The sequence below is a fragment of the Solea solea genome, chromosome 5 (genome assembly GCF_958295425.1).
Source record: "Solea solea chromosome 5, fSolSol10.1, whole genome shotgun sequence".
Classification (NCBI taxonomy): Eukaryota; Metazoa; Chordata; class Actinopteri; order Pleuronectiformes; family Soleidae; genus Solea; species Solea solea.
The window spans coordinates 6,090,638-6,105,852 of NC_081138.1; the positions used below are offsets into that span (position 1 = coordinate 6,090,638).

The 15,215-nt window shown below is 38.6% G+C and overlaps 1 protein-coding gene across 4 annotated transcripts in view; it reads left to right on the forward strand.

The window, feature by feature from the left end:
* The window catches only part of LOC131459286 (protocadherin-9), a 254,221-nt gene extending 242,471 nt beyond the window's left edge, over positions 1-11,750 (forward strand). For all 4 annotated transcript variants that reach the window (XM_058628897.1, XM_058628899.1, XM_058628898.1 and 1 more), the window contains one exon: positions 9,879-11,750. In XM_058628897.1, coding sequence (XP_058484880.1) covers positions 9,879-10,249 — 371 coding nt within the window. In that variant the 3' untranslated portion in view covers positions 10,250-11,750. The remainder of the gene's footprint in view (positions 1-9,878) is intronic.
* Positions 11,751-15,215: the final 3,465 nt, after the last annotated feature.

Sequence of the window (15,215 nt, forward strand, 5' to 3'; positions counted from 1 at the left end):
ACAAGGACCAAATAGAGGCTGAATAACAACAAAAAAATTACCAATGGTTACACGTTGCAGCTTTAGGGTTCAGGTGCCAAGGAGAGGGGTGAATTCCATCCACTCTCACCAAAGAGTGCTACTCAATAGCTATGTTTACATGGACACAAGTAATCGGAATATAAATGTATACAAAACTCTGATCCGATACAACCATACAGCCTATTTTATTCCAAAAGAGAAGCCTGGTATATGCCGATCGTCATTAGGATCGGCGTTCATGTAAACAGGTGATCTGATCATGACTTCCTGGTTTGGTGCTGTCACGTGTCTGATCCACATAATGTGACAAGCAGGATTCAGAAGACATTTCGCTAATGTAAACAAAGCTAATTTCATTAGGTATGTCTCATATTACAAATGCTGCTGTATTCCAGCCGTGTGGTAGCTGATGAGCTGTATTCCAACAGGCATATATACTGTGATATATATACTGTGATATATATATATATATATATATACATACATACATACATATATGCACACACACACATACATATATATAATATACATATACACACATATATATACATATACATACATATACATGTATATATATATACACACACATACACATATACATGTATATACACATATACATGTATATATACATACATAAATATATATACACATACATATAAATATATATATCTTTTCTCTGCAGGATGTGTGACTCTGCAAATACCATCGCCTGTCCTCTTTTGAAGCTTTATTTTTCAAAGAATGGCTTCCAGGAGGCACAAGAGAAGTCAATGTGATCCATACCATATGTACTTGCATCGCTTTTGAAATTTTAGTACAGATATAGCACAGTCTGAGCAACGCTTTGGTAATGTAACCTTGTCAGTGACTGACACTGTCGAAACGGCTGCAAAAACAACCTAAATGAATGACCAGACAAAGGTTCATGTAGGGTTTTGAATGTTGCGTTTCAGCAAGTATAAGATGGTGGTACTTTTCTAACTGAAGGAAGGTCAGGGGTTCAATCCCCAGCAATATGTCCCTGGGCAAGTCTCTTTACTAAATGGCTTAATATATCAGCCACTGGTGATGCATAAGAGTACTCCTGGTGCCATTCACCCAGTCCAAATAAATAGAGAGGGTTGGGTCAGGAAGCAGCTGGCATAAAATCAATGGCAAAAAAAACATTAGCATGAACTAGTGTGTTTGATTAGAATGTTAACCAACAAAGCACTTGCTAAACATCTGCCTGTCTGCATGTGCTAATGGCAGCTGCTGCTGTTCCCGAACAACGCAGCTCCAAATTTCCTGGATGCAGTCCGTAAAAGTAACACTACGTGAATACTATGGTTTCATCATGGTATGGTTTGCTTTGGTAAGGCACTGTATGGAATTGTAAAGCCCTGGGTAAGGCTTGGGAATCGAGAACAGTATCGTATGTGGGGGTTAGAGTTAGGGACAACAACATCGATTGTGACACAACAGACACTGGCTGCTGTTTGTTGGCACCATCATCTTGTTTTCTTCTTCTTATAGGGGTAGAGTACTATTTAAAATAGCCTTGACTTCGGCTGGGATATTTACTGGGATAATTACACCATCCACACGGGATGTTTCAGAATTTCCACACTGGAGCTTGAAAGTTGAGGGAATCTACCACCAACATTTTCCCAACTACTGACATTTTGACTCATTTCATCTGCATATGAATGCTGAAAAATGTTCAAATAGACGGTTGTGGGGCACACAATCTTGTCCCTTGCATACAGATTTTGCACCTTCACATAAAACATAGCTTGATGAGTGATGACAAACCGACAAACATGTGATTCAAATAACTGTCGGCTAAATAAAGATGCAGTAATGTGTATTTGTTTGACTAAAATGTACAGTATAGAGACTGATAAAAGTGGTACAGAACGTGCGTTGCTCAGTACAGTGACATCTTTTCTTTCTTACAGTAGATGTAAAAGGAACAATACGTGGAGCCAACACAAAAGCGCATTTGCTTGAATATTTGAATTACCAATTCATTTGAGAATAGTTTAAAGTAACATCTAAACCAATAGCATTCATGAGTGATCTTGTAAATTATGCAAATGAGGGTCTTTGTACTTTTGTTTCCTTTATTATTCCTCAGCCTTGGCTTTTCTTCTCTTCCGCCCTACTCATTCCTCCTCTTTTACTCATCTCTCTGACCACCCTTCACTTCCATTGTCATGTTTTCTATTTCGACTCCATCTTGCCCTTCATCTTCTCTCACGAGCAGCTGCTGCCTGGCCTCAAAGGGAGCACTAGAAAGGATCCATCAGCCAGACATACTATTCTCTGGAGGATGCATCCTGCGTGTTGCTCTCTTCTGCTCTGCACACTATTTTATCTATCCAACCCCTGATAGCCTTAACTTTAGATCACAGAACCCATTTTCAAATTTGCTGCAAAGCTGCATGGAGCTGTAATTCCATGCATTGTTGGACACCAGCCACCATACGCACCTCTCACACATTTTTCCACAAAGCTGAAGACAATAGATTTCCTCTTGGTGTGAGGCAGATTTTTATAAATGAAGGCTATGTTTATAACACAGAATACCATTTCTTTGATGTACAGTATATTGTGATGTATTGGTTGCGTATGCATGCATGCATGTTTGTTTTGTAGTGAAGGATGAAAGGGACACAGAGAATACCTAAAGTAGATTTAAAGCATACAATGATTGAATCTGCCAGATGTATCTTGTGGGTTTTCGAGCAGCAGCTGGAGACAGCACTACGGCACCTCGAGTCTCCATGTTGGACTAAAACAAAGCCATATTCATCCCCAAATAACAACATCTGGGCATGCTTAACAGCATGGATAAATAAACAAGCCCAACGGACACTAAATCCCCTGCACTCAATCACTCTCACTCCCTCTCCACCCACTCCACATTCCCCCTTGCCACTCCGAAGGCTGTAGGTTGTCGGTGTGGGACTGGCACGTCAGCCCTGATAGTGTGCATCCAATTAATTAGCCAAACGTTATCTAATTTGTAATAAAGTGGCGACTGAAGCAAGAACACTCCCTCATAGTTAACAAACATAACCTCTAGCAAAAACCTCTTCTGTAACCTCTATGATCGTTTGATGCCGAGTAGGAGGATTTAAAGAGGAGAATGTGAATGTTGTTTGGTCAAAGTGTTCATCGATAAACAGCCATTGCTCCTGGCTTACATTTATTCAGCAGCTCCTGCAGAACTTAACAGATCAGCTTCCAGCCAAGCTCATCTTAATGACTCCGTATCGGGAGGCAATCTAATGGTTTCTTTGTCTTTAAGTTATCCGTCTTTGTGGACATGTGCAACATTTGCACAGTGCTGTAAGCAAAAGTCAGCTCTGTCTGACACAGTTCTGGATCCCCAGCATTCTTCAACACCTGTGCCTCGGTGTTATTTAAAGCACTCAGGGGCTCTGCACCAACCATCAGCCACTGGCTATTTGCTTGTGTGTGTGTGTGTGCGTGTGTGTGTCTGTCTACATGCATGTGTGAGCAGAAATAAACTAGACTTTTTTTGAGCATAGTTACCACGAGCAACGAGCTGTGCCCAGACAAAGTAGCACTAAACAGTGTGAAAGCCATTTTGTGTCTATCTTTCAGTCCATTATCTAATTTATCTATCTGTATGTATATCTATCTACCGATCTATCTATCTATCCATTTGCTGTCCATGCGTAAATCTATCTGCCCATTTGTCTGTCAGTCCATCCATCCATCAGTCATCTCTCTGTTCATTTGTCCGTCCATCCATCCATCCATCAGTCCACTTGTCTATCCATCCACTCATCCATCATCTATCCATTTTTATGTCTGTTAATGTTTGTCTAAACATCCATCTATCAGTCCATCTTTCTATCTGTCCGTCCATCATTTAGTCCTTCTATCCATTCTTCCCTCCATCCACCTATCAGTCCCACAATCTGTCCATCCACCATCCATTAGTCTATCTATCTATCTATCTATCTATCTATCTATCTATCTATCTATCTATCTATCTATCTATCTATCTATCTATCTATCTATCTATCAATAAAAGACAAACAATGAAAAAATGCATATGAAAAGTTTGTAAAATCTGCATATAGAATACAACTATTGGCTTAAATGAAGGTATATTCTATATACTCTATAAATGCCTTTCTATATTACACTGCACCGGACAGGACCTATTTCTGATTTACAAGTTAGCTTGTCAAGCACAGGGCAGTGCAATGGAGTACATGTCCAGTGGCCTTTTTATCTACAGTTCCCGCGTCCTGGTGAGTTGGTGCTTATCGTCTGTCCACAGCTCTTCAAGGTGTCGGCGGGAGCAGCAGGATGTCAGCTGACTCCCTGTGGGCAACTTCCATGTCACATGGATTTCAGCAGTGACAGTTTTTTTTTGTTAGCACAATTAGCACGTGCACGTACTTGCATTAAACAAGCGAATCAATGCAGCACATTTTTAAAAATCTCAAATGAATGTCACTGAAGATATTGATGCCAAACATGAGCGAGGGAGATCGGGCAGTTTGTTTGTGGCAGGAAGATAGTCAGAATATGTACAGACGAAAAGACAGGAAAATAAGATTTGTCTCATTTTGTGAACTGATTATGAGGATTTAAAAATGATAAACTGCATGAAAAGTAAACAACACAAAAGGCCACTCCAATCAATACAGTCTTAGGAGCAAATGGGAATAGCAATTGTATTGCTTTATTTTCGATAAAATTCAATTTACTTACTGTATGCCGCGAGCGGGAAGAATCAATGCGGTGGTTAGACCCTGGCAGGAAATAGCGAGCCGTCTTATGAATTAGGTGGTTTCAAGGAAACTTCCCTCTGGAGACTGGACACTGGTGCTGATGATGAGTGGAGCTCAAGGTTTGGGGGGGTCCTGATGGGGATGATCAGACAGGTGGTGCTAGAAATGACAGGTGAATAGAATCAGAGAGAGAGAATGCTACCTTGGGAGTGGCATTGAGAGCAAGAATGATGTCTGACTCTTTTGCTGCAAACAAGATCCTGGGAAAAATAGTGGCCTTCTCATTCACTCACAGACTCACCGATTCAAATTCTATCTTTATGCACAAGTGATACGTTTTCTGTTACTTTCATAATTTATCCAGGAACAAGAGCAGAACGCTGATGATCATGAGACAATGTTTTTCCTATTCCATCATAAAAATCCAGGTTTTATTGCAGTCCATATTAATAAACAACTGAAAGGTCACCGCACGCCACAACAAGGTCACCTTTTGCTTTACTGGTGTCATCTTTCAACCTCGCTAAAACAAAGAAATGCCTCCGGTGACGTCGCCATCATCATTTTCTGAACACACATAAGCGGCGCGAGGGAGTCACATGAATCTGTAAACTCCGTGCAACATTTACACGCATGCGGTTCTTTCGTCTTCCTCCATCTCTCTTCCCAAACAGCTCCCCAGATGTCTCCTCACGTGTCCACAGTCTCATTTGAGGAATCCATCTTAACGTCTCCTGTGTACCATCTGCATTGTTTTTTTCATGCAACTATGATAATGCGCGTCTTGGTTAGACTGCTCATATGCCAATCATGGATGCCTGTTATAGTGATGGACTCCACATTCATGCAGAAGAGGGCCTCTCTCTCTCTCTAGGCACTAGTTTTATTTCCATATCTGCTTTGAAAGCCAGAAACCATTGTTCAGTAGAATTTGAGGACACTCTATGTTCTTATTATTAAAATAGAATTGCACCCATTCGTTCTGTCTTACACTTTAATGACCCAGTCAGACCTGATCATAAAACACGCGGAATTAGCTAATACGAAAAAAAAACAAAAAAACATGCTTATTAAAGTTGTCTTAAATGTTTTGTCGGTGAATTGCCTTCTATATGAGAATAGCTAAAATATAAAGAAAAATCTGCATGAACTTGGAAGAGTGCAGATTTTATATCACAATAAACAATTGCGCAGCATAATGTAATCAATACAGCAGCAGTGAAATTAATATTACTGTTGTATTGTTATATGTATCGCTGTTAAAATTGCACTCGGGGAGTGTTGACTCACCGCTTTACTTTAAGTGGAATTTTAGGGCTTCACAAATCAGTTTAATGAGTTTTGTTTGTATTGTTCCAACGCAAACTGTCTGATTGACACTAAGACTAATATATATATATATATATATATACACACACATATATATATACACATATATATACACATAGACACACACATATATACATACACACATATATATATATATATATATACATACACACATATATACACACACACACACACACGTGTATATATATATATATGTGTATGTATGTATATATATACAGATATATATATATATACATACACATATATATATACACACACATATATACACATATATATATATATATATATATATATATATATATATATACACACACACATACATATATACATACATATATATATACACACATACATATATACATACATATATATACACATATACATACACATATATATACACACACACACACACACACACTGTCTGATCCGACTGTCTGATTAACCAGCACAAATTAACAAGATGATAAACAATAAAACAATAAAAAATTAGGACATATAGGAGTAGTTATAATTATTTTCTTTTTAAGAGAAAAACTGATGAGCTCATAACCTTTAGATGACTGATATTGAGACACCAACAGAAGAGCTTGTTCTTTTCAATAAAAGTAAAGTCAAATTTTAATAATGAGAGTGGATTTCTTTAAGTGGCAGAAGTGCATCATATTTCATGCATTATGCAGGTTGCTATGTATCAAGTGATATTTGAACAATTGCTTCAAGCAACATTTGTCTAATTGCAGAGTGACAGATGAGCAATGAGCCGTAAAAGAATGTTGTACATTTTGTTTTGCTTTTTGTGATTCAAAATTGACTTGCTTCTAGAGTCTGAGGACAACATGTCACAGGACATCACACAAATGACTCACAAACAGTACTTATAATACAAATCTACCAATAATATATGATTAAATGTATAATAAGCCATTGCGTTCATGTTCTTTTTGCTGATTCTGTGCCAAGATAAGGTCTTGAAAAGTTTTTTTTGTCAATGTTTTTTTTGCCTTGGGAGTCAATTACCTCGAGAAAGGCTTGAGATAATCATTTGAAATTGGCACTAACTGTATGTTAAATTATTTTTTAGTCAACATGTGTGTTATGAGTGTGGAAAGTAGAGCTTAAACAATTGATTATTAATTGATTACTAAATTAATCGACAACTATTTGGATAATCGATTAATCGGTTCAAAGCTTTTTTCATGATTAAATCAAGATTTTCGATAGTTTAAGCTTCTTATATGTGAGTAATTTCTTCATTTCTTTGCTCTAGACAAAGAAATCATTTTGGTTTGTAGACAAAACAAGACGTTTGAGATCATCATTTCCAGGTTTGACAAACACCGATCAACATTTAAGGTTTTCTGATATTTTATGGACCAAACAATTAATCGAGAAAATAATCGACAGATTAATCGATTATGAAAATAATCGTTAGTTGCAGCTCTAGTGGAAAGGAAAGGAACATTTGTTCATCCAAGGCAAACAACCTCTGGATAGTAATCCTAGTTTCAATCTCAAAGAGTTAGGATTATTTGCGCTGCAGTATCTTTTTGTAGTGAAGACCATCATCCAGCATCATTTTTTTAACTGACTGCAATTCAATAGCTGGACAAGTAATCAGAATAAAAGTCTGATTGGAATAAATATATGATCTGATACAGCCCATTCAGACACACATTTAATTTAGGACGAGAGTGCTGGTATATGCTGATCGTCATTCAGATGGGTGTTCATATAAACAGTCAATGAGATTGTGACTTCCTGGTTTGGTGCTATCATGTGTTTGATCCATGTAAACATGGCGTGTTTCCATTTTGTTACTGCTGGAAAAGGATGACAATTTGGCAGGAGCAAAAAAACAACAACACACAATTCTGCTTCTAGAGACCGCGTGGAACGGCTACAGTATGGTACATCATTTTGTGCGTTTCCATTAGGGCCCCCCTCCTACCGAGTAAAAGTACTGTTCTCAGTCCAAACCCTACTGTTCCAAACTGAACCATACCATGGTGGAAACACAGCATGAAAAAAAAAAAAAAGCAGACGTGTGGCATTTGTTTACTACAGAAGCAGAGGAATAAAGTAATTTTGCTTGGATACCTAATTACTGCAGAAACCTTTCTATTATGAGTGATATTCCTAATTGTATCATTTCTATAACATTTGTGTTCTGACTACACAAGTGAAGACTTTAGCACACTGAAGGAGGTGGTGAGAAGGAAACAGATAGTTCGGTGAGCGTATTGTGGGTTGGGATTAGGGGGTTTAGGGAAGGTAAGGAAAGAGGAGAGCGAGACAGAACATGAGAACGGAGAACACAGGGTTTAGTAGGGTTAGAGGGTTAGGTTTGGTATCAATTTGAGGTCAGAGTGAGGCTGAGTCCCACCAGTTCTTCTAAAGAGCTGGAGGGATTGTCTCCATTTAGATTTTTTTTCCTTTGGTTTTTTTTCTGGATCTCTAGAGTCATTAGTCTCTACCATCAGTCCACCCCCTACACCTTTTGCTCTCCCTTCTTCCTCCTCACCCAGAGCCTGCCATGGAGATCCCGGGAGACTCAGAAGCAGGACTTTATTCATTCTGCTGCAGCCTTTCCTTGTCCAGGTCTTCCTGTGTCTGGATTAATGCTGCTGTGCATCCTGCATTTGTTGTTAACAGATAGACTGTGACTTCTCTGGGCTGTTTTCAGCCTGAGTCAGTGTATTTTTTTTATTATTTTGGAGATTTTCTCTTTTCCTGGCTGCTCTTACAACAGAGTGCTTCTGCCAGTTCTTGCACTTTTTGGGCAGTAACCTTGAGTCAGTTCAGCTGTTTTGTTTTCTACTAATTTGGCTTGTCTCTCTCCTCAATCAAGGAACAAAGTACTCTTGGGGTACAAATCTTTTCAGTTAAGTTATTTGAAAGGGAGCCTCAGAACACGTGTCAAACAGATCAGTGAACTACAGACTTAATGGTGCAAAATCATAAAACATCATAATAGACACACTGCTAAAAGATTCTTAACATTCACACATTACAGATAGTTCTAGTTATTGTAGGATATGGCATAATAAGGCAGTATTTAGGTAAATGTCTCCCTTGTTTTTAGTACGTAGAATAGACCTATGCAGAAAAGAGTCGTAATTACTAGCGGTGTTGTGGACACGATTGACGTGAGATTCCATGCAGAACAATAAGCAAATAACAAGATCTCTGGCTCACCAAAGAAACTTATAAAGACTGACTTGACCACAATCAAATGTCTAGATACAGAGTGTGCTGCAAATCAATAAAAGCGGCTCTTCCAAGTTGGCCTCCCATCTTAAGCTGTGTCAGGTCCTTGAAATTGAGGAAACTGGTCCTGGACAGTCCTTGAATTTGATGTCAACTAAGGTGTGGGAGCCTATTTTAAGTGGTAGTTTTAGCCTTTCCCGTGGAGTTCAACGGAGAAATCAATGACAGTGAGGCTCAGTGAGTGAGGGAGACCATGCTGAAAACATCAGGCTCATATTATGCATTTTTTTTTACACTAGTCTTTACCAGAAGTTGTTTAGGGGTCCATTTACACTTTAAATCCTTGTCTTCACATGTATTTCCTTTAAGGCCACAAGCTGACATTAAAGCAAGGGAACGGCCGTTTCACTCTTCTGTCTTTCCTTGATCAAGTGCTTTAAGGATGGAAACAAAACAGTGACAAGTACTGATGCATGTGATCTCAGTAATGACCTTTATATTGACCTTTTTTTCTTGTTTGTTTCCACTCTCCATGTTTAGATGGCCCCCTCGGACCTCGAGGACTGGTGGAAGCCACGGAGATGTGCACACAGGAGTGCCTCGTCCTGGGACACTCCGACAACTGCTGGATGCCCCCGACACTGGGAACCTACCAGCAGCCCAAGTCCCACGTGTCCAGCTTCGGCTCTCAGAGGGAGTGGGGTCCCAAGGACAAACTTCTCAATGGACATACTCTGACCAGAGGCTGGAAAAATGAGAGTGGGCGATCAGAGCATTTTGGTGACAGGAAGCAGTTTGGGAGTGGGGAGGGACACTTCACTAGCACTGGCATGGCTGATATTCCACTGGTGAGCCTGAAGTCCTGCCAGCCGGCCTCCTGCCCGGACAGCCCCAAGGACCAGCAGCTATAAGACGGACTTTGACGATGAGGCTATATTCGCCTGAGCACCTCTCTTGTTTTAGCATCTTCTTTTCCTGTTTCATCTCTTAAGTTGAAGCTTCTGCAGTGTGATCGCTACGTGTGTAGGCCACAAAACTCTAGCGCTTTTGCTGTGTTCTCTACAATTTAACTTGGCTCTACAAGAAACCCAACTTTTTTTCTTTTTTTTTTTTCCACGAACCTTTGTGACTTTCTTCAGTGACACGCTGTCCCATTCTCTGTCCACTTCATGTGATTTGGATAGATGGAGAACGGACGGAGTGGAAAATGGAGAAGAAGAAAAACAAAATTTCAAGAAAGAAAAAAAAAACTGCCATGGCTGACCAATATATACAAATATTTGTGGTGTGGTTGTTATCGAGTTGTCTGGGACTATATTAATCAACACAATCAAAGAAAATGGAGTTGTTCTAATGACACCGTTAGTGGACACTTGTTTATTCTGTCATTGTCTGTGTGTTTGTAAATAAGACTTATTAATCACTATCATGTATCCGTAATAACCACAGTGAATAGGACAGTAATTGGCTGTTTGTTTTCATAATGGCTCATCATCGCGATTTGAGACTATGACTGGACAATGGCCTATAATGTGGCGTCACGTAAAACACTAAAATAAGTCTTCACACATGGGAGCGTATTGTATTCACCTGGAAAAATGAAAAAAAAGCTCCTTTTTTTAATAAGATAATTTCACTCAGTCATCTTCTCCCGCTTTACCCTCCACATGAGGGTCGTGGGACAGGTGCAAGATAATTTTCCCGCAAAAAAATCATCAAATTTGGCTTTGATTTCCAGAATGAACAAGATTTCAGTTATTCTTCTTATTTAAGTGTTTTTTTAAGGAAAAAATCTCTCCTGCATTCAGACAAAAAAACAAGCTTATCTATTTTTATAGGTGAATGCAATAATGCTTCCATATTTACAAAACATAGAGTTGATTTTAAACTGATTCGCCATTCCGTACTATACTAATTGTTGCACATATTCCACTCTTCTTTTCCTCTAAGTACGGCAAAATCACCCCCCCCCCTTTTTTTTTTTACAAAAAACAAAACTACATTTTGTATGAAGGATGTCAGTGCTCAATATGTGCATTCTAAAAATGAAAAGCTCACAAAGCTCTCCTCTATAAACTGATTTTAAAAAGTGTTCAGTACAATTAAATAGCAATATATTTGTAAATGGCTAAATGTTTTATCTAATGTCGATCTTATCAATGTATAGATTTTATTCAAAATCGTGATTTAACCGAGTGCAATCCCTCATGGTATGTATATATTATTTCCACGTGGATTATTCTTCTCCATCTATGTAAGGAAACACAGGTTAGGGTGACACTTTAATCACTGTGCCTTCATGAGGTTTCGTAAAAAAAAACTGATTTATTCTCATTTGAACATGCAAAGAATATCCTGTGTGGCGGTGGAATGCCTCATGCATTGAATGTTTGCCAAAATCCGGAGAGGAAACCACACAAATTCTAAGTGCAAAATCAAGTTGTTGGTTAATGAAGGAAAAAACTCAAAAGGCATGTAAAGACAGATCAACCTCGAAAAACAAATCTGTCATTCCACCGTCTGAAAAAGTTTGTTTTTATTCCACAGCATGGAAGGCAAATTACACAATGGCAAAGCATGCTAAAAAAAAAGAGAAAAAAGGAAAAAAAAAAAAAAAAAAAAAAAAAGATATAGCTTTTTAACTCTAATCATTTTTGTGTCATTCTACTTGGTTGGAACAGAGTTGATTTGTGCATTAAAGCGACCGTTCAGTTTGTAAAGCACTCTTTCATGTTTTGCGTCACAATATAAAGAAGTTAAGTGGGATGGAGTGATTTTCTTTGCTTATCGCAGTATGTTTGTCAGTTGTGAGGGTGTTTGACATCACAAATACTGAAACAGTTAATCCTTACTACTCTACAGGTATACAGCTACTGCAATAAATGTTTTAAATATGTGTTTGCTTCATCTGTTGTGCATCATCATCATCGTCTCTGGATTTCTGCGTCTGCTGTGTTGACATATTTTTCCATTAGAGGGATAAACTATTTATTTATTTATTTTTTTTGAATCCAGTTTCCTTTATCTGACAGATATTGAATTTAACATAATATCTGATCACAACATTTATAGACTGCATAATTATCACAACAGTCACAGTATTTTACAGACATTAACTGTGGCAATTTACAATAATAGCATATTTTTGTGTGTTTTAATTGTGAAATTACAATCATTGAGGCTATAAGAGGAAACTAAAATGTGATAATATGTTAATTATTATGTTATTTATACAGTTAAATACAACCCAGAACTGCCAAATCACTCTAATATGACATACACGTTACAATAACATACAGTATTTGTAAAGGAAAATACTGCTAAAGCACTGTTATATGACATAACTATGAAGTTACTGTAAAATACAGTATTTGTACAGGGAAATATGGCTAAATCACTGTATTATGATATAAGGTACAATGAAATACAATATTTGTGAGCGGTCATTCAGCATGTTTTGCTTGAGAAAAGAAAAAAAATCCTTATTTTGGAGACACAAGCATGCTCGCAAATAGAAGTGACACCAACACAGGCTGCAACAAGCCTTTCATTCTGGGCACATCCAAGGATATAGGGGGAAAAAAGTCAAAAATTAACCAATCAGCTTCATAGGACCATAGCCTCACCATCCAAAAGCAATTTTTCTTCTTTTCCACTCAAAAGTCCAGCAGCAGCCGAGAGAGATTTGTGTTGCTGGGAATCCATTTGTCTTTCTTTTCTTTCTCTTTTTTACCCTTTCCTTATTTTCTAATTTTCTAGGGAGGCTGAGTCAAACTGCCACAACTTTGTCATCTCCACATGCAGGTTTTGGTTGCTGAGCAATGGCAGAAGCAAACGGAGTGTATCCCCTATACACCTTAAATCAAAACACATCTCCAGATATTCCACTTGTTTTTAGATGCTAATTATGAACAGCCCCTAAGGCCTCCACAAGACTGCCAGCATCACAAACAGGGATCTTCTAGTGTACAGTACAAACCTGGAAGGATCTAAACATTTGTGAAAGGCACTTTCTTTGGAAAAGAGAGTTGAGCCCATTGTGCTGCTGAGGTTTTGCACAGAACGCACAATACGTGTGGTCTTGAGTTTTGTTTTAAATGCTGAAATAATACACTTTCAAACTGTATGTGAAGAGCTCAATGATGAGGACCTTGAAGGTTCAGCTTCTGCTGCTGTTCCTCTGAACTATTCTGAAGAAAGCCGAGTTAAGGAGGCACAGCAGGCACGCTGAGAAAGGGGAGGCTGATATCCCTGCTATCCTGAGGGAAAGTTTCAATATAATTCTAATATTGTAGGTAAGAGTGGAACTAGAAAAGATACCCAGACCAACATTCTCCACATTGGAGCCTCTGTGTCTCTCTATAATCCACTCATTTGCTCGTTCCTTTCCAATGACCAAATGAGTGTGGGGGAAATTTCTAATCTTCTCCCACTAAAATTAATTGAAATACTGATAAATTCATAAAGCTAACTTAAATTTAAGGGTTACATTAGTTACACTTTGAGGTCTGTTGTTCCTACACTCTTGTTGAAGGGAGATGATTAGACCGCAGAAACTAAGCTTTCGTCAAGATCGTCTCCACAGAAATCACAGCTCGCTGCCGTTGGACCTTTAATACTGGTGGAGCCGAGAGCAGACCTTTAAAAAGTTGAACAATTCTTAAGTTATAGTGGTTGGATACAAATTAAACACACAAGAAAACGGGATAACAAGCTAAAACAAAATTGATCCATATGCTCTTTGACAGTTGTGTATTCTGGTACAAATGATGTCTGCTTACAAAGCCCCCTGCATCATTCTCCACTGATGTTTGGATATTAATGCAGCATTGCCCTCATCATCTCACAGGCAAGTCAGAAATCAACTTTCACGCTACCACTGGCCACTAATGAAGGGCCAGACATTCGGCATAACTGGTGAAGTAATTACATTTTCTTTATAGGTTTCTCTTTTCTCACTGTAACCTCATTTGATATATTTATCAGCTGCCGCCCAATAGACCTGCTTAAAAGTTTTATTTTGCCATGCTAGCTATCGGCTTGGGCAAGAATAGCACTCAGAAGCTTCAAAGCTAATTGCCTTGGAAGTGTGAGGGGAAAGTAAATTAGTGTCACGCCACAACCAAGAAGAAAGGTTCTCAATCGCATTTCCTTTTTATGTGGCTTTGAGAATTTTTTTTGGACTGGGGAGCCTCTGTGCACAAAGCGGAACAGAACGAATGTTCAGTGGGGAATCAGTCAGAGAAGGCATGCACTTCACACAGAAGAGGAGACAACTCTCCACAAAGATACACTAGACTGAAACAGCGCCATTTGCATATTTCGAGGGCAATATTTAAAGATGGTAAGAGCGCAGATTAATGCGAACCTACTCTTCACGTCATCTAATGAATGTGGAAAAATTCAGTCTGGATCCAAACCAGCCCGACAGACCCTGTGGCCTTGTGAGCACTAAATATCTTCAGACAGGAGTGATTCCAGTTTGGCTCACTGGAAGAGGAGCTCTGCGGGAAGCCGACATCTAACGCTGGTTATAGTGGGGCTTTAAAAAGGACCAAGTTTCTCTGTAGATGGCATATAAAAGAAGGTAAGAGTCCTGCAGTCTGAAGCTGTCTTCCTTGTCCAGATAGTTCTCCCCTTCACTCAGACAGAAGGTTTCTACATGGCATTGTTCGAGAGAGATTTGAAATGGTTTTAAAGGATCCAAGGCCACTTAAAAAGATGGAAGGGAAGCTTACCTGAGCAGAATATAAGCAGCTAACTGGGTTCAATTATTATAAGGAGGATTAATATAGCTCCATAACAATGTGATTTAAAACTCTCTGTACACACAACCATTGACAAATGAGTATATCACTGTGTTTTGTTCTTTGAAAA